This window comes from Lagopus leucura, unplaced genomic scaffold, assembly GCF_019238085.1.
Source record: "Lagopus leucura isolate 7727_CA_CO unplaced genomic scaffold, USGS_WTPT01 Super-Scaffold_100039, whole genome shotgun sequence".
Classification (NCBI taxonomy): domain Eukaryota; kingdom Metazoa; phylum Chordata; class Aves; order Galliformes; family Phasianidae; genus Lagopus; species Lagopus leucura.
Window position 1 is genome coordinate 962,540 of NW_024962288.1, and position 18,509 is coordinate 981,048.

The 18,509-nt window shown below is 50.8% G+C and overlaps 1 protein-coding gene across 1 annotated transcript; it reads left to right on the plus strand.

Annotated features, from left to right (window-relative positions):
- Nucleotides 1-1,313: 1,313 nt before the first annotated feature.
- On the plus strand, nt 1,314-18,141 carry SDC4 (syndecan 4). Its single transcript, XM_042883661.1, has 5 exons — nt 1,314-1,444; nt 13,422-13,563; nt 14,394-14,446; nt 14,678-14,861; nt 15,992-18,141. Exons 1-5 carry the CDS (start codon nt 1,367-1,369, stop codon nt 16,141-16,143), a joined length of 609 nt encoding a protein of 202 aa, XP_042739595.1. The 5' UTR covers nt 1,314-1,366; the 3' UTR covers nt 16,144-18,141.
- Nucleotides 18,142-18,509: the final 368 nt, after the last annotated feature.

The window sequence follows — 18,509 nt, forward strand, 5'->3', positions numbered from 1 at the left end:
GGCTGAGGAGAACAAGAGGTTTAGTGAGAAATTGCTGGGCACAGAGGGGCTGGTACTCAAGAAAACTCCACCATCACCTCCAGCCTGCTTCCTACCCTTACCTAGAGGAGTGCTCTCTTCAGATTTTATTTAATCAAGCTCAGAGCAGCACTCCTTGTCAGTTCATATGATGCCAACTGCTGATGAAGCGATGAGGAGAGTCTCCTGCCAGCAAAGCCCCAGCTGCAGGCGCAGTGCTAACACAAACTGATGAGACCTCTTGGCCTCCGCTCGCTCCCTTTGTACCTATTTCTCCCCAAAGGCAGTTGGAAAGGCTGCTTCACCTGTGAGACTGCTTTGTTAGTGGGCTTGTTAGCATGTAAATGTGGGACAGGGGGCAGCTACATGGTCTCATGGGTTAGCTTGGTAGTGTTGGAGTGAGCTGAGAACCAAATCTAACAGGGTTTGCATCCACAACAGGCTGATGGGATCATGGCACACATTGCTCTGTCAGCTGGGTGTTGATTCCCCAGTCAGAATGTATGTTATTCTCAGTAAGGTAAAGCTCAAATGCAGTGCAATGCGATTGAGAGAGCAAGGCACGGGGACAAGGGGCACCCCGTGTGGTTGTTCAGGTGAACCCCGGGCCGTGCAAGGGCAGAAGTGGATGCTGCCAACAGACACAAGCAAACACTCAGCGCGGGGCAAAGTAATAAATGGCAAAGAAGGAAAAAGAAAACACACACACAAACCATCTGAGATAGTTAAACCGTGCTGGAGATGGGTGTTGTTTTTTATTGGCCGCGTGGTTGGTTTTTTTTTTGACGCTTCCCTCTTGCACAGAAAAGAGTTTCATTTTCCACCTCCAAGCAGAACCGCGTGACGCAACGCACCGCTTCACAACCGCGGCGACGACGCAGCGAGAGGCGGACAGAAAACCCCTCCGCTACCTGCGAGCACAACACTCTCGCTTTTGGAATGCTGCGAAAACCAAACCGGCGCATTCGCTTTCCCTCTTTCCGTTTCTCCCACCTCTCCTAGCCCCCCTCCTCTCCCCTCCCCTCCCCTCCCCTCCTTCCTCTCCTCTTTTCTCTTTTCTCCGCACACACCCCCGTCCTCTTCCCTCCTCCTCTCCCCATCAGCCGCTGTCTGTTCCAGCCGGGATGGGACACGCAGCACACGACGCTTCGCTTCCCCCCTTCCTCTTTCGCCGCGGTCTGCGGGCATTCCCGGCGGGGCGGGGCGGGGCGATGCGGTGTTGTTCGCTCCGCCTCCTCGGGCGGCACCGCGGTTATAAGCGGCGCTGCGGCGGAGAGCGGGCAGAGCCGTCGCCGTCTGCGTTGGTCGTTGGGTTCCGTTCCGAGTCAGCGCCCCACACCGCCTCGCCATGCCGCTGCTCCGCGCCACCTTCCTGCCCTTCCTGCTCGGCCTCCTGCTGGCCGCTGCTGCCGCTGCCGCCGAGTCGGTGAGTGCCGCTTACCCCGCAGCCCCGTGGCTGTGTGCCGCTCCTCCTCCTCCCTACTTGCCACTTCTGCCTTCTCCTATCGGCTCCGGCGGAATGAGCGCGGGGTGTGCGGGTGCGTCGTAGAAACGAACCGCTCTCCGTTCCGGCTTTGATCTCCAACTGCTGCTTATGGACTTATTGGCCTTTAATCCCTCTTTTATTGCCGCTTTATGATAGCTCTGGTGAGCAGTGCGTTGCCGCATCTGGGTGCGTGTTCCTGTCGTACTGGGACGTGCCTGTGTTGCTTCCTGCTGTCCTCGTGGCTCTCGGACCAACCTTGCTTTTCTAAGGGAATACATGAATAATTTAAGACTTCTCTAAGCATATCATAAGAAAGTAAAATAAAGAAGGTGTAATGCTTTAAGCTGGTACCTGTGGTCTTCCTGTGAAGCAGAGGTCTTGGGGGTCTGCCTTCCCTGTTTGTATTTGTGCCCTGCTTCCCGATAGCACAGGATCTCTGTGTCCATTTGAAGGAGTTGCTGGTGTTAATATAATTATTGCAGGAGATGTAAGGATCTCAAAACTAGGTTTGATTATCCATGTCGCTCTGCTCTGTGAGGATCTGGGTGTGCAGATAAGCGCTGGGCACTTCTTTCCAGTAAGGGCAGGCTGGGGGGCTGCTGGTTGTGAAGTGGGAACATCACACAGGACGTCAGCAGTGATTGTCAGCTGCTCTCTGCTAAGGCCAACCAACTCCAATCCACTTTGCTCTAATCTGGTGCTTTTATCCCTGCTATTAAGCACGTGAATTGTGCCTTCAAGAGCTGGCCCAAACCAGTAGGGCAAACTTCTGGGGCAGACAGCATCTGGAAGCTGCATTGACCATGTTTGGTATGAAATGCAACTTGATGTCTCTGGAGAATGGAGTGGACTGTGAGCATCGAATTTCTGCAAAGACAACAAATTTTGAGCAGATGGATTCTGTAGGTCCTCTTGCAGAGCCATATGGAATGTTTGTCAGTGTCTTCTTGGCTGTATCAGGCAGGCTGTGCGCTCCAGCAGTAATACTGACCTACTCTAGAGTCCTGTGCAAACAAACAAGTTTAGGTTTCAGGCTGCCAGGGAGGAGACAGGATGACAAAGTTTGCGAGAGCGCTGCTGCTGCTGCTCCTCCTCTTCGTTTTTATAGCCTTGCCAAAACGTGCAGGGCTGCACAGCGTGCGGCAGGGTGAAGGCAGGTAGCTGTTTCTTCACAAGACAGGGATTGTATTTCTTGTGCTTACGTAAGAGTATGGCTTCTGAGAGTGATTTGGTGCCTGAACGTTTCCCTGAGCCTGTGCAAACAGAAACGCTTTGGCTCCTTTCCCCTCGCACGGGTTGTTGGCATGGATGGGATTTGTCGGTGTGAAGCAATCCTGGATGTGTAAAAGGGTGGGGACTGTGAGCAAAGTGCCTGAGTGTGACGTTGGTGCCGGGGTGGTGGGTGGCTGCCTTACTGCAGCTTGGTGTGAGGACATCACCTTGTTCCCTGTTGGGGGTGGGGGCTTTCCAGCTGGATCTGTGCTCCTCAGCCCTCCCTGAGCAAGTGCTCCAGGGAATAAAGGCTGTAGGGAGGGCTGTGCTGGGTGTCCGAGGGGCTTTGGGGAGAAGGGTGGGAAGCCAGCAGTGCGGCTAGTGTATGGGATGAGTGGAGCTAAGGAGGAGCAGGGCAGCATTGCAGACTCTGCCTGAACTTCTGGCATCTAGCTGGCCCCTGGCAGCATGGGGGGAGACATGAGCATTCCCAGCAGTGGTGTCTTTGCTGCAGGCTTGAGCTGCTCCTGTTGTTAATGCTACTGAAGAAGACTGCTTCTGCTGTGAGCTCAGCAGTGCGAATGGTCTGCAAGCTGCAGCCATCCTGCTTTGCTGCCTCAAAGAAAGCAGAAAGTTTCCACGCAGTGCTGCATTGTGTTCGTGCATCCCCAGCAGTGCAGCCGAGCAGAAATCCATCCTGAAAGCTGCTGGCTGAGGAGGGTGCAGGGAGAGGGGGAGGCCTCGTGCTGGCTGTGGGCTCCATTTCTGGTTCAAGGCAATCATGCTCGGAGGACTTCTGATTGGCAAAGCCGGTGTCTTGTTGATGATAGCCATGTTTGGAAAGTAGTACAGCATTATTAATGTTAAAACCGGTTTGGCTTGTCCTGCTGCCATTGATCCCCCAGGCCTGTTCTTTCTGCTCTTTGCCCAGTTTCTCATCTGTCCCTCCCAATCAAATCAAGACACAGCTATCTGTGTGTTTTATTTTATTTTACTTAATGACTTGGCAAGCCTGTGGGGCAGCTGAACATCTACAGCAAATCCTGGCTTTTGCCTTGGCCTACCTAAAATGCAGTGGTAGGGTTGGAATTGGGAGGCGATGCTCCTGGCTCCTGAAGGGAAGGAGCCTGTGGCTTTTGGTGGCCAAGCCTAGAGCTGATTGTCATGATGAATGCTGGGAAGGTGTGGAAGATGGTATGCTCTCCAGTGCCTTGTACCTTGTTGGGAATGGCTGGTGGGATGAAGACTGGGGGCTGAACTTTGAGGCTTGTTGGCTCTCAGAAGTTAAGGCAGCTGGACAATGTGACTGCTTGTTTTCCTGCCCCTCCTGCTGCTGTCTCCCAAGACCTTGGCATTTCAAGGTCCTGCTGAGGTCTGTATCCAGTCCAACAGTTGTGGAAATGTTTTTTCCTATGCATCTTCACCTCTTCCCTCTTTTCTGAGCCTTTGCTGTTGCTTTCTATGCCAGAATGTTTGGGGTCAGGAGACTATTCCCTGTTCTCACCCTGCCCTGGTGTGCTTGGAGTGGCCCATCACTTTCCTGATGCACTTGTCCCACTTCCATGAGGCTGGAGGCTGCTCAGAGTGCAGACTTCAGCAGAATTCTTCCCTTCTGAGTCCCACTGCTGGGAAATGCTCTGGAAGTGTGCTGGCTGGCTGATGGCTCAGGACTCCCCAGCTAATACTTTGGCTAGATAAAAATGGAGCATCCATCCTTTGAAGCACTTCTTTGCTCTCAAGTTAAGGTTTATCCTCTCCAGATTGCTCTTAAATCCTTGCAGCTGGATTCTCGCCACAGCTCAGTACAGCTTGTTCCTCAATGCCCTATGATGACAGAGGGGTCCTGCTGCTTCTGTAGCCTCAGGTGTGGAGCTAATGCAGCTGAAGCACTAAAACTGGACAGATCCAGCACATCTGACCTCTGGGCTGCTGTTGTGGAGAGTGTGTGGCTGTTCGTTGAGATGTGTGGAATGCAAACACTTCAGATTAAGGATTCAAATGATCTGCACTAGAATGAGGCTGTTGTGATGAGACTGGGCTTGGTGGCTCTGAATAGACACAGCAGCCTGGAAGGAGTTGGTGCTACTGCACGGAGGGGCTGTGGAGGATCCCATGGTGATGATCTGTTAGGGCTGCATTTCTGGATTAGTTTGGATTTCTATTTTTGTTTTTTCTCTAATCGTGCACTCAGATGTCCGGTAAGTGCTGGTACCTTGGTCCAGCTCTGCTGTGTGCCGTCAGCCCCACAGCAGCAGCGTGTGACTCAGGGTTTCTGGCACTCAGCTCCCTGAGACTGCTGTCACTGTGTGAGTAACGGCTCTGCCCTGGCCCCAATGCAGTGACTCAGACTTGCTTGGCACTGGGGCACAGTGCTGGGTCCCTTATGGGGGAAGGAGAGGGGTAAATACAGAGCTGGTGCTGCTGAGCAGCCAGGCTGTGCTGTCTGACTGCTGCCTCCTGTCTCATCTGTCTCAGTTTGTTGCTCTCTGCCACGTTACTGCTGCCACAAGCTGAGTTAGTGTTGGCGAAGGCTTCTGAGAAATCAGTGTTGTCTCAAGCAGCCACTAACTTGCTCTGGCAGCTCCATGGGTGCTGCCTTTTCAGACAGATACAGCTGGATGGGGAGAGGAGGGCGGTGATATCTGAAGTGACCGAAAGTGTTTGTAGCAAGGCAGAGGAGTGGGAAGTCGTAAAGAGGAGGCTGAGTACTGAATTCCGAATCTAGAGAAAATGTCAGCGTAGGAGGGGAAGGCACATAAGACATAGCTACGTTACTCTTGATTTCCAAAGGCTGTCTGACTTCAGAAATACCCTTATTGTAAAAGCCTTGTTTTTGCTAGAAATATGTGCTCGTGTTGATTGTATCTGTGAGTCTTTCGAGGCTGAGATTCTGCTTACGAAGCACTGAATGGTTCTTGTTAGACAAATCATTGGGATAACTGAAAAATCAAAGCTGTTAATTAAAATGTCAGCGAGACACTCCTTGGGGTGGGAAGGAGACTGCTAGGCACGTAGTGTGTTACCCAAGCAGCCTGTGTCATGTAGCAAAACCCAGGTTTCTTGCTTAAACAGATTGTGTTCTTTTGGTCAAACAAATTCAGTCTTGGGAAGGATTTCTGCCTTCTGATGTTGCCCAGTTCTGGCTGCTGAGAGGAAGACGTTTCCTTAGCAGTGTAAGCAGAACTGTGCTGCCTGTCTGCTGTAAAACCCCAAAGACAAAGTGCTGTGGCCCTGCCCTGTTTACCTTGCTGGGAGGCTGACCCTGCCTCCTGCCCTTTGGCTGCAGTTACAGTCAAACTGTAGCAATAAAAAGAGCTGTTGGTGTGCATTAATGACTGCACTGGGAAAGTGCCTGCCTTGGACATGCAGCAAAACAAGCTGATTGCACAGTGGTTGGGGATCTTGATGTGTCCCGGGTCTGGTTTTGCTCTTGAGGGCAATGGGGAGGTGGGATGCTGAGCTGGGAGCAGCAGGGCTCCTGTGGGTGGGGAGATGGATCCTGGCCAGTGTGGTGCAAGGAGAGTTGCAGAACTGCTTCTGGGGGCTGTATTCCTCCTCCAACAGCTGAGAACTTTCTACTGACCTCCTACCTCAAATGGAAATATGTGGAGCTAGTACTGATGTCAGGAGCTTGGGCTCTGAAGACTCTGTTCCCAGTGAGATAAATATTTATTACAAGTCCACAGTGCAGAGCAGACTCTGGAGCCAGGCTCTTGCAGGAGGCTGTTTATGTGCGGGCTGTTCTTGGCCCTAATTCCAAATTTCCTGAGGCTGAGTATGAGGAGCTGGTACCGTGCGTTGGTTACTAAATGACTTGTTAGTCTGGTTGGGTGCAGGCTTCACAGAGCTGAGGAAGGAAGGAGCAAAGCAATAACTTTGTCACAGTCAGGAGCAGAGGGACCGTGAGTGTGCAGAGAAGTGGTGAGGGAGCTGGGAAGCTGCTGGCAGCCCTCCTCTGCTGGCAGAGGGCAGGAAACAGGGCCCAGAGAAGGGAGTGCTGCTGCGAGCAGGTGGGGCTGTGTAGTGCTGTAGGATGAGCTGCATGGTCTACAGCAGCACTGCTGGCTGCATGCTGGCCCCAAGCCAGGGCCACCTCTGTGCAGCCAGTGATGGCTCTGGTTAAAGAAACAAAACAACACAGCAAAAAAATCTCCGTGCACTGAAACTCCAGTCCTTACCATAGTAGCTAAGAAGAGAAAATCCCTGCTGTTGACGTTCTGTGTTCATACAAATGCTTACACATAGGCATAGCCTGATAGCAGAGTGGTCCCACTCTTTCATCCTGAGTGCTTTCAGACTGATAACTTCCTCTGCTGCGTGCTGTTTGGCTGGCAGCTTTACCGACAGCACAACCAAAAATAGCCCACCCTGGGCTCAGCTGAGATCTTTGGGCTCCTACTTCTGATTAGATTAAAGTGGGTGGTAGGGAGAAGGAATTTGTAGGGCACAGCGCTGGGAATCTTGGCTGCACAAACAAGCTGATAGCCGCCTGGGAAAGGCTCTGTGCTCCTGAGCCTTTGAAGTCTGTGTCTGCCCAGCTTAGTCTGCTGGCATAAGGGAGTGTGGAGAGCCTGAGAATGCACGTCACACGATTCTTGCTGAGTGGAAATTCTGCTTGCACGTGTGTTGGGAAATAGTGGGTGTTGTATTCTAGGGAAGGGCAGTGAGGGCAGGCCTCTCCCTGGGAGAGGGGGAAACGTGATACACAAAGTATCCCAAGTTTGAGAAGCAGTCCTAGATGGAGAAACTGGTGTGCTGGAGCCTTTACATCCCTTTTGATTCTTCTACCCCCCTGGGTGGGGATCCCAGAGGAGCTTCATGTGTTAGAATAGGTGACACAGAGTGAGTTGAGAGTCCTAAAACTGAATCCCCTTTTTAGCCTTGGATAGATTTCTCCTGAACTGAGACATCAGTACTGAAGTATACAAACTACTTACAATTAGATTTCCGACAGCATAGAAACCCCATTGAACTGGATTTGAATTCCTGTCCCTGACCTGGAGAACCTCTTGGGCTCAGCACGGCCCCATTGCAGTTGTTTTCCTCCCCAAGTCACATGAGCACCCGCTTTCCCCCGTTGCAGTTTTCCTCTGAACCTTATCTTTATTTGCTTCAGGGCAGTGATTGACACTCAGCCATCTGCAGCCCTGCTGAGCTCTGTAGACTCTGGCTGGAGGGGAGCAGCTGCCTCCTGCCCACCCTGCTGTCCTGGCTCTGTGGGCCCTGGAGCTGGGCACTGAGTCTTTCCTGCAATTATTTTGCCACTAAACCATTCCCAGCATGTGCCTGGCTGGTGAAGGGCACCATCTTTATGGCTTTGCTCTTGGCTGATAATCAGGCAAGAGCAGTTAAACAGGAATTCATTCCTTTGTAATCTCCGTCCTCCTGTTTGGTGCTGCATTATGGTCTGAGGAGAGAGCAGCTGTGTGTGAGCAGACCAAGGCAGCCGACATTTGACTTGGTATGTGCAGGAAAGCCTACTTAGCAAGCTCCCCACCCCTGCAGAGACCAGGATGGCTCAACCCCATTGCAGGGAAAGGATTTTGCTCCACAGAGCAGGTCACACTGCAGAACCCAGGATTAGGGAATCATTTGCACAGGGATCACGGCTTGGCTGCTGCGTGAGCCCTGGGAGAGCTGCTTGCTGCAACATGGCTTAAAGAATCATAGGGGATGTGCAGGCAGGGGGACGTGGGCCAGGCTGTGTGTGAGTGCTGGGCACGTGCTGCTCTTCTGGCCATGTGTAGCATGAGGTCTGCTGGGCTTGGGTCGCCAGTTACCTACCTGCTTGGACAGAGGCTGGGGAGGCTCCTCCTAATGACATTAAACAAGTGATGCTTTGTCAGCCTACGTGTTCCTCTTGCCCTGCCTTACTGAGCAAGGTGCTGCTCCTTGCCTGTACTACTAAGCAAAATCCTTTCCCTGCAATGGGGTTGAGCCCTCCTGGTCTCTGCAGGGATGGGGAGCTTGCTAAGTAGGCTTTCCTGAGCATACCAGGTCAAATGTTGGCTGCCTTGGTCTGCTCTTGCCTTACCCATCTGGCAAAAGCTCCCTCTAACTTCCATTTTAAGTTAAAATGGGAAGATAGCTGTCCTTGCCTGTTTCCTGTGTGCTGAGGAGGACAGCTCTGGGTGCACTCAGTCCTTCCCAGTGCTGTGGGGTTCCTCAGATCTCCTGCAAGCTTCCAAACCTTTCTGGGCTTGCTTCTGTGCTGTCTGTGGGCAGTTGCCTGCCTTGCCCAGTAGCTCTGCTTTCTTCAGGTGAGTTGGGTGTGTTGTGGGGTTGTCAGGTGGCATTTGCTCATGGCAACATGGGTCTGGGAAAAATGTTTTGTCACACAGTTCCAGCTATCCCCTGCTTGACTCTGAAAAATGCCCAAAAAGGTTCTCAGGAGAGCCCTGCCAACATCAGCATGTCATGCTCTGTGTCTGTGAAATGCCTTATGGAAAAGGGATGGGGAAAAGTGCTGCCTAAAGACTGCTGGTAGAGTGCACCTATACCCTGTGTTGATTTTCTGTGTCTGTCTCCCTTCAACACAGGAATTTCCCATAGATCTGCTTGACTGGAGACCCAGTCCTGGCTCCAGCACATACCTATGTGCACCTGGGGCTCACATCACGGATTTATGAGGTAGTCTGAGGTGCTGTTTGCCATCCCTGGCCATTAAGGTAGAACAAAGTGATTCATATTGTTGGCCTCTTGTGCCCAGAAAGAAAAACAACACAAGAGAACCTTAGGTTTATCTGTCCCTGAAGGCTGTAAAGAGTTAACAGGTCTGCACCTCAGCACTCACTCCATTTGCAACCTCTCAGGCTGGCACGGCTCCACATGCTTTTGTCTAGGAAAGCTGACTTTCACCTTGCTCCTGTTTACTCCTGGATGTGTGTACACAGTGCTGGGAAGGGAGACGCACAGACCTCCAGGCTGTCGTTGCGGAGTTATAAAGGAGATAAGGAGCTCCCTGTGCTCCAGGTGCCTGAGTCTCTGCAGGTCTGCTCCCTGTACAGCTTGCTGGTGATGGCTCTTCCAAGAAGCTTTTAGTTGAACCCTTGGTATGTTTGATCAGAGACAGTGAGCAGCATAAAAGCTGTTCAGTGTCTGAAAGCCTTGTTCCAGTCCCAGAATGCTTGATTTTGTAAAAGTTGTGGTGAGGATGTGTGGGCTGGGGTAGGCAACTGCCTGGGTTTGGTATTTCCCAGAACTAGCCAGCAGCTGGGGAACCTGCCCATGGGGCAGAGATCTGCTTGCTGCCTCAGAAGGGGGATGCTGCTGCTTTGGGGATCGGTGGAGTGCTGGGACTATGAGCAGAGGTCCATCAGAGCCTCAGCCTTGCCTGCATGCCAGCTGTGCTCCCACTGGAGCAGGGCACACAGTGCCCGTCCCTGCCTGGCTGTGCAGCCTGACCTGGGCTTGTGAGTCCTCTGTGCTGTGAATGGTGTCCACGGTTCAAGTGCCTGATGTCCAGCAGTGCATAAACTTTTATTTTTGCCACTGGCAGGCAGGAAAAGCTGCTCCATCCCTAGCACATTGGCTAATCCCCTCAGTGCTTACTGGGGATCAGAGCTGCTTATTAGTGTGAGGAAGAAATCCTGGAAGCAGCCTCCTGCAGTAGCAGTGGTTTTCTGCTCAGACCTCTCCTGGAAGGAAGCGTGTCAATAGCAGGGCTTGGCTTTGACTGCTGGGGCGATGTGGGCTAGCCCAGCAAGCAGTGTGCTGCTGCCAGTGGGTCTCCAGCCTGAGACAGCAGGAGGACTCTGAATGTCCTGTGCCCTTCTCCAGCTGGCAGTTGCAGAGGGTGTTCAGCTGAATGTGGCCTGAGATGGATTGGCACGGGCTGCCTGCTGCTGCCCTGCGTGTTCTGTGGCCTGGCAGCTCAGGGGATGCTGTGGTTGTAGGGAGGCTGAGTCTTCCCTCTTAGAAAGGAATGGCACTTTTTGAGCAGCTCTACAGGGAACCCTGTGGCGCTTGAGAAGCCCCGAGCCTTTGCTTTTAAGTCTGTGAAAGCACTGTGTGCCCTCTCACAGGTGTGTATGCAAGGAATGTGCCTGCTGCACATGCTGTACCCACTGTAACTCTTCTTGGGCTGCCAGGACCCATCTCAGGAGCCTGCTCCTTGGGAGAGTGTGTCCCAGTGCCTGGAGGGCACACACAGAGCAGGGCACACCGAGGTGCCCAGCAGCCCTCCAGCTCCCTGTGCTTTGGGGTGAAGCTGTACGAATGAGGCTTGCTGCCTGCAAGAAAAGCTTTCTGTGGGCTTTGAAGAGCTCTTCTGGCTTCCAGGAACTTCCCTGCCCTTAATCAAGAGGATGATGAGGAGTGAGTTTGGGGAACGCTCCCCTATAATCTTATTTGTGTTTCTGAGTCAGTAATTTCCTTGTTATGTCCTTTGGCTTGTAAACACTGTCTCTCCTGACTTAAATAGGGCTTTCTGATAGACGAACATAGTGCATTCCACAGTATGTACTAATCACCATGGCTGAGTGCCATGGCTTTGCCTATGTCTGGGCTGATCTGATAAGGCCAGCCTGCTGTCCAGCTGCTCAGTGGCCTGAATGTGGCTTTCCTTGAGCCACCCTAGCCAGGAGAGGCTGTTGACCGCTGTGATTCACAGCAGTGTGAGCTGGCGTGGGGTGAGGTTCAGCATGGCTGTCTGACCTGGCAGCCCACTTGAGCAGACCTACAGCAAACATGGCTCTACTGTCCTAGCTCAGGTGGACTGGAGTTCATCCTCCCTGCACCTCGATGGGATGGCCGTGAGCTGTAATGGGAGTGTGGCTGTGTGCTGGCAGCAGTTCGGGTTTTGGCTGGGTTTCATGTATCTTGAGATGAATTTGCCTTGGAGCAAGTGATCAACAATGTTGGGAGCACCTGGTTCCAGGGGGAAGGAGGATTTCTTCCCAGCAGTCCTTCCTCCCCAGGCCCCTTCCCCTTGCCCTGTGCCATCTGAAGCAGAGAGGAGCAGGGCTCTGGGAGAGCTGGGCTCAGTGCTTCCTGCCCTGTGGCCGTTCAGTTGGTTGTCCTCCAGCAGAGCTGCAGGGGAAACCAAAGATACCACAGTAAGCTAATGAAAAGCACGTCTAGTAGCCACTGCTCCTCATGCAGAATGAGAAGCATCCTGCTCTCACCACAGGGCCTTGTTTGTGGCAAAACAAATATGCTAATGGCAGGGAAATCTGGGCTGGGGCTGTGGGTAGAGGAAGTTGACACATGTGATGGATTGTGATGGATTGTTAGCATTTGCTTCTAAAATCAATAGTGGGCACAACTTGTCAGTTGGTTTGTCATTCGGTGTCACTGCTGGGCTGGAGGATGTGTCACACCTGGCTGGGCTGGCAGGGGGGCTGTTCCAAGTCCTGGAGCTGCACAGCCTGTCCTAGCAAAGCAGTGAGCAGCAGAGCTGGGGGGGTGAGGCCAGGATCCAACTGACCACGGTCTCTACTTAGGCTCATGAACTGTACTTTCCCAAAGCCCTCAAGTGTGAAGAACTGTGGGATGAAGGCATAGTTGTGGCTATTGAAAAATGTTCTCCTGGGATAAACCTCCAGGACTTAAACCAGAGAGATGCTGAAGAAGTGCAGCCCAGCATTTCTGTGGGGACAGCAGAAAAAAAAACAATGTGACAGCCTAGCCCTTAGCTATGGGACCTGTCTGCCTGCATCGTACTCCTTGCCTTCGGGGAAGGGGTTAAGTTCCCACCATGCCAATGACTTCATGGCTATGGAATTGGAGGCAGCTGAGCTGGAATCTGTGGGCTGGTGTTGGGCAATGAAACCGAATCTGCAGGACCCTCACCTGGCCCCAGGCTCCTGGGAGAGGAGCGATGCTTTGGGGAAGTTGCATAACCTTGGCAAGGGCAGGAGGTTTGGGCTTGTGGCTCCTTCAAGACCCAAGTGCAAATCAGTTCTAGTGTCTAAATTGCTGCTGTGGCCAAACAGCTGATTGTCTGAGCGGCTCTTCTGGCCTGGCTGCTCTGCAAGCTGGGCAGGCTGCCCTTCTGCACTGCTGTTTTGCTAATGTGTGTCTGCAGCTACAGCCGTTAGACCCTCGGATCCTGGGCTTCATTTCATAGACTTGTTTACACACGTTTCAATAGGTGAGGCGAGGAAAGCTCTTCCTTTGGGCGGGTCATTATTGATAGCGAATGCTCTTGAACATCACACTGAATTGCAGTGCAATTCAGCCGAACTGGCAGACCAGTTTTAACCTTTGGGTAATAAAGTAGGTTTGTTCTCAGTGCAGGAAGCAATGAATTGCCTCAATGTGAAGCTTTGGTGCTGGGGGGGGGGGGGGCCCGGGAACAACAACAAAAAAAACCACCCTGACTTATAGGTGCCAGGCTTTTTCTTTGGGAACAGGAAGTTCTTCCAAATCCCCCTTTACGACAAACTGAAGGCATTGTTTTTTTGCTACAAACTCCTGACCAAGATCCTGTTGTGTTGTTTCCATCCCATGGTTGTTCAGTGAACCTCCTGAATCTGCAGCCCTCAGGAAATTCCCCTCTATGACTTCTCACTTCTGTTCTGAGAAATTCTAGGGGAATTCAGCTGCTTCCAGTGAAGATAATGTCTTGTTGGAGAGGAAGTTCAGCATTTAAAGTTCTTGTGATGGAAGCGATGTGCTCAGCACAGGTCCTGAACTGCTGATCTTTTATGAAACCCTTTCCAGCAGTCGTCTGAAACTTAACTCTTATCCCCCCTGTCCCCAGGTGAGAGAAACAGAAACCATGGATGCCCAATGGCTTAACTACCCTGGCTCTGGAGACCTGCCAGATGATGAAGACATTGCTGAATTCACACCTCACTTAACTTCTGATGAGTTTGATATTGATGTTGTATCTGGCTCTGGAGGTGAGTGGGGAAGTAAGTAACCGTGTGCCAGCAGCTGCAGAACTGAGTGAGGGTACAAACCAGGGCTCTAGAAGGAGCTGTTGTGTGCCAGGTGAAGATGAGAGAGCCCTGTGGGTTGGAGGAAAGCAGTGAAAGTGGTTGAATCACCTGGGGAGGACAGATGGAATCCAACTGAATGTTGGAGGCTGAGGCTCTTTCCTTAGAACTGTGAAGAACTTGTGAGAGACTTAACAAATAAACAGAATTGTAAACTTGAGGCAGTGTTAAAGGGCTTAAAGCTTACCTTGTTTAGCCTCAGCTGAGACAGTAAAGGACTAACTGGTGTGCAAGTGAACTCTGTGACATGCAAAGCTCCCTGCCCAAACCAGTTTCAGCAGCTCCTTGTCCCCTTTATGTGAGCATTTCTTCTCTGAATGGAAAAGAACAAGTCCTGAAATCGGTACCTGACATGTTTGGGCAGATCTGGTGACTAGAGGTTTAGCAAGCTATCCTCTAGGGGTGGGTGGTGAGAGCTTTGCCCTCCCTTGGCATTAGTTTGGCAAGCTGTGGCAGACCTGCTTTGCAGAGCAACTCCAGATATTCTGCAGCGGGGTCCCCTGGGTACAGCTGAAGATCCCTGGTGTGCACGAGGTGTTGCTCTTGGGGTTGCATCTTTTGATCTTGTGCAATCAAAACTATCAAGTGATGGATGCTCCAGCAGGTAAGAGGGAACTGTATTCAGGAGAAAACTGGAGTCCTAGTTACACTGCAGTTGCTGGAAGTGTTGGAATTATGGAGAAACAGTTTGTAATGTGAGGAAAACTTAGTGTGCTCTTCTTCCCTTCCTGCAGACTACTTGGATTCTGATGATGCTACGTACCTGACCACTGTGGATACTCCTGTGGTAGGTGTTACCTTTGCATTTTTTTAAGCCACTCTGGTCTGTCTCTGAAGCTTTCTGAATACCCTTCCCCCTGCAAGATGAGGCATGGAGACAAATCTACCTGCGTGAGCCAGAACAGCACACTTACAAAGCACTGAGCAAACTTTCCTTGCCTTGCACACCCTCCTGCTTTCAGCTGCAGGTAGGCTGGGTGCTGCTTACTGACGGGTGTGGTCTGTCTGTTCTCTGCAGATATCTGACAACTATATCCCTGGAGATAGGGAGAGAAAGATAGAAGGCGAGAAGAAAAACACGATGCTGGACAATGAAATCATTCCAGACAAAGCTTCACCTGTTGAAGAGAACCTGTCCAACAAGATCTCCATGGCAAGCACAGCCAACAGCAGCATCTTTGAAAGAACAGAAGTTCTTACAGGTAATAATTCACATTGTTCTTAAACTCTGGCGACAAATTATTCGTATTGTAAATCAAAATGGCTTGCATTGTTCTCTGGGGAGCAGTTCCCTTCTGACAAAGCAAGTGAGTTGCATTACCACTGTGACTACCTGTAACCAGCAACTTCTGCCTGCTAGTCCTCGAATGGCAGAGGAGCCTATTGCTTGCCTTGCTGGGTAAACAGCTTATTTTTGGGCTTGTCACCTGACTGTTGGCTTAAACAAGTGTCACAAGTCATGTGACAGCTGCCGTGCACCTGCCAGCCTCAGCCAGAGGCATATCTAGCCATGAATCAACAGTGTCATAAACTTGTAAAGCAAACACTGGCGTTGTCCTTCTAACCTCTGCCCAAGGCTTGCCTTTTCTGAGCCCTGCCAGGGATGTAGCAGCTCCTGTAAGGTGTCTGAGCACCTCGTCAGCTGTTACAAACCCTTGTTGCTCTGTCTGGAGCAAAACCAAGCAGCATGTGGGACAGATCTGTCTCAAGGCAAGCTTCATCCTGCACTTAGCGTGATGGTCTGAGCACTGGTCTTGGCAGGTCACGTTGATACGCAGCCATCCTTCTGCCTGGAAGACCTGGAGTGCCGGGCCACCCAACATCAGAGCTGGCTTAGTGCAGTGAGAAGGTGTCACAGCAAAAGATAAACTTGACTGGGGGAGAGGGGAGAATCTTAGTGGTGATGGTGGGGAGCTGTAGCAGTGTACTTTGTATGGAGTCTCCAGGGTGTGCTCACATAACCAATTGACAACTCAATCAAATGAAAGCTGTGCCACCTTCCTGGAGTTGATGCTGTCAGTAGTTGGGGCATGGCTCTTTCTTTGTCTCCAAGCATGGAGGTTGTCTTATCACAAGTCCTTTTTAGCCCTTAACTGGAAGATTAGAATGGACTGTGATTGGCTTATGGTTGGAGGAAAATCAGTTTCTGGCTTTTATTTCCAAGAACATCTTCTGTTGTAGAAAATGTCAGTACCGATGGGGATAGGTGTGTGGGCAAAGCTGACTCTGGAGGCAGTTCTGGGGACTGGTGCTGTTGACAGATCTTGAGATCTAGGGACTTGGTGTTGCCTCAGAGTTCGGATTGAATTCCATGTTTCCTCTCCCCCTGCAGCTCTCATTGCAGGAGGAGCAGTCGGCCTCCTGTTTGCGGTCTTCCTGATCCTCCTCTTAGTCTATCGTATGAAGAAAAAGGATGAAGGCAGCTACGACCTCGGGAAGAAACCCATCTACAAGAAAGCCCCTACAAACGAGTTCTACGCTTAAAGCTCAGCGGCGCCCTGTGCCCCTCGAGGGACAAATGGACTGTATGGAAACACTGTGCCCTCCAGTGAGACGTGCTGAACAAACGCTCTTTTTGGATTGAATTTCAAAGTGACTTTGAAGGGGGGGGACCAAACTTTCTACATAATCCATCCCGCTCAGCTAACAAGGGCCCAATGAAATACAAAGAGTCTTGGGGGGAGAAAAGCCTCAGTGTATTTTTTTTTTCCTAAAGCTAGTGTAAAAACAATAAAGATGCCAAACTTTCTGCTTCTTTTTATAGAGGGTATATAAACACCAAACAGACTGTATGGAAGCAAACACCATGTGTTTGCAGCCAGAGTGCTGTGCTCAGATTGGCTGCTTCTGTAGAAGATGGCTTTTTTTATAAACCTGGCTAATAGACATCTTGCAGCAGGCTGTCGATGTGAAGCGTTTCTGTGAGGAACTATTTATGAATCTCTTACACTACCGATCACGTTGCCTTGCTGGGGAGCAGAGGGTCCACGGGGATCCCGATTCCCCCAGTGCCATAAATGGCTGATGGGAATGTCTTCCCCAGGAGACTTCTGCCTTCCTGTCTGCCCCAGGCAGGGTCATTAGTCTGTGCAATCAGGACAGCCCCTTTCTCTTGGCTATGTGACACCCTTTCCTTGCCTTTGCTTTTTTATTTTTATTTTTAAGGATTGCCTGTAGGATTTTTATAACAAAAATTTTTAAAGAGGAGAGCTTAACGTTTATATGAAGTTTTGTAGAAATTGTTTTGAAATAAAAAAAAAAAATCTACTTTTTTAATTTCCTCAGATTTATTTTTTCAATCCCTTTGTGTTTTCTTTGGGCATATCTCTGGAGATGTCTATGATTCATATTCAGAACTGCAGCAGTTAGCTACAGCGTGGTCACTGGTTTCTTCTGCTTCTATAGCAGCTACTGTAGAGGGTAAAGATATTTATGGTTTTCCTGTAATGTAGGTTCTGATTTTTTTTTATTATTTTTTTTAAAATAGAATTATTTATAGTTTCTGGAATGGCTGCTCTTTGCATCTGGTGACTTTTATCCTTCTTATGTAAAATGCTAATATAATGAGTCTCTGTGGAAACTATTTAAGCTTTATTCTGTGAATTTTAATTATAAATTCAAGGCAATAACTTTTAGACTTAATCTGTATGCAAAATTGGATTCATTATATGATTGAAGTAGGGGAAAGATTTAGTATTTCTAGCCTGTAATATATTATAATCAGTCCTATAGAGCTCTATGTTATATTTTTACAGAGAAATACACAACTAAGTGTGAAGGCTGGAGGTAACCCTTCAGCAGCCTCGCTGTCTGTGAGGTCTGTTTTGTACTGCTGTTTGGCCAGCATCTTGCCTGGAGTGCATGTGGGCGTTGGGTCTGCCTGGGTGGCAGCTCCCAGCTGTGGCTCTTGCACTGCATACCCTGTATGTAGCTCCTACCTCTCAGACCCATTCCCAGTGCTCCAAGAGCAGAGGATGCAGTGCATGTCCTGTGCTTTGGGGTGGCGTTGCAGGATTGTAGCTGTTTGGTGCGGTTTGAAGCCCAACCTGGGTAGGCAGCATGAAGCTGATGTAATCTAAACAGCTCTTTGAGCCTCCTGAGCAGGACTTTGAGGCTTGTGGCCAGATGCTTAGAGGCAACAGCACAAAGAAATGAGGCTTTAGTTGGTGGTGGCCGCTCCTTGGTGCTGCCCTGGGGCAGCAGGCAGGGATGTGTTGATGTGAGTTTGGGAGGACTTTCCCAAGGGTCCTCCAGCACGTGTGTTTTTGGAAGCTGCAGGCTCTGGGGTGCTCTAAAAACTATGCACAGTTGGATGTAGGGTAGGAAGGAGAGGGGGAACTCACTGCCTATGGACAGCACTGCCAGGAAGGCAGAAACAGTGTCTGCTCTGGATATCTCAATTCTCTCGTGTAACTGCTCTTGGGGATTTTCCACTGTTACTTCTATTTTTTTTCTCCACAAATAAACTGGTACTTTCTAAAATTGGCTTCTTGGACTGTTTCTGATCTGGGATTACTTTTGGGAACTGGATAACAGAGCCTGTGTGTGTAACTCCTTGGTTTACCAAAGGGAGGGGTGTGCTGGGAGCGGTGTGGCAGTGCCCTGCAGTGCCCTGCAGCTCAGAGGGGCTTTGTCACTGTCCCCATTCCTGCTGCCTGTAGGAGCAGCAGGGCTGGGCTTCTGGAGCAACCTAGTGCTGAGTTCTTCAGGCAAGCAGTGTGGATGCAGCATGGCCTCCAGGTGGGAGCATATGTCCTCTGTGCCACTTCAACCCAGAGCAGCTCTTTGGTAAGCCCTGGAGGAGTCTGTGGCTTCTCCAGCCCCTCTGCCCTGGCACTTTGGTGCTCCTG

What these genes read in the sequence shown, in the direction of transcription:
- SDC4 (XM_042883661.1), top strand. Translation starts at nt 1,367, where the DNA reads ATGCCGCTGCTCCGCGCCACCTTCCTGCCCTTCCTGCTCGGCCTCCTG. An exon ending in CCACTGTGGATACTCCTGTG is followed by an intron (nt 14,447 to 14,677) that starts GTAGGTGTTACC and finishes TGTTCTCTGCAG; the next exon opens with ATATCTGACAACTATATCCC. An exon ending in AAGAACAGAAGTTCTTACAG is followed by an intron (nt 14,862 to 15,991) that starts GTAATAATTCAC and finishes CTCCCCCTGCAG; the next exon opens with CTCTCATTGCAGGAGGAGCA.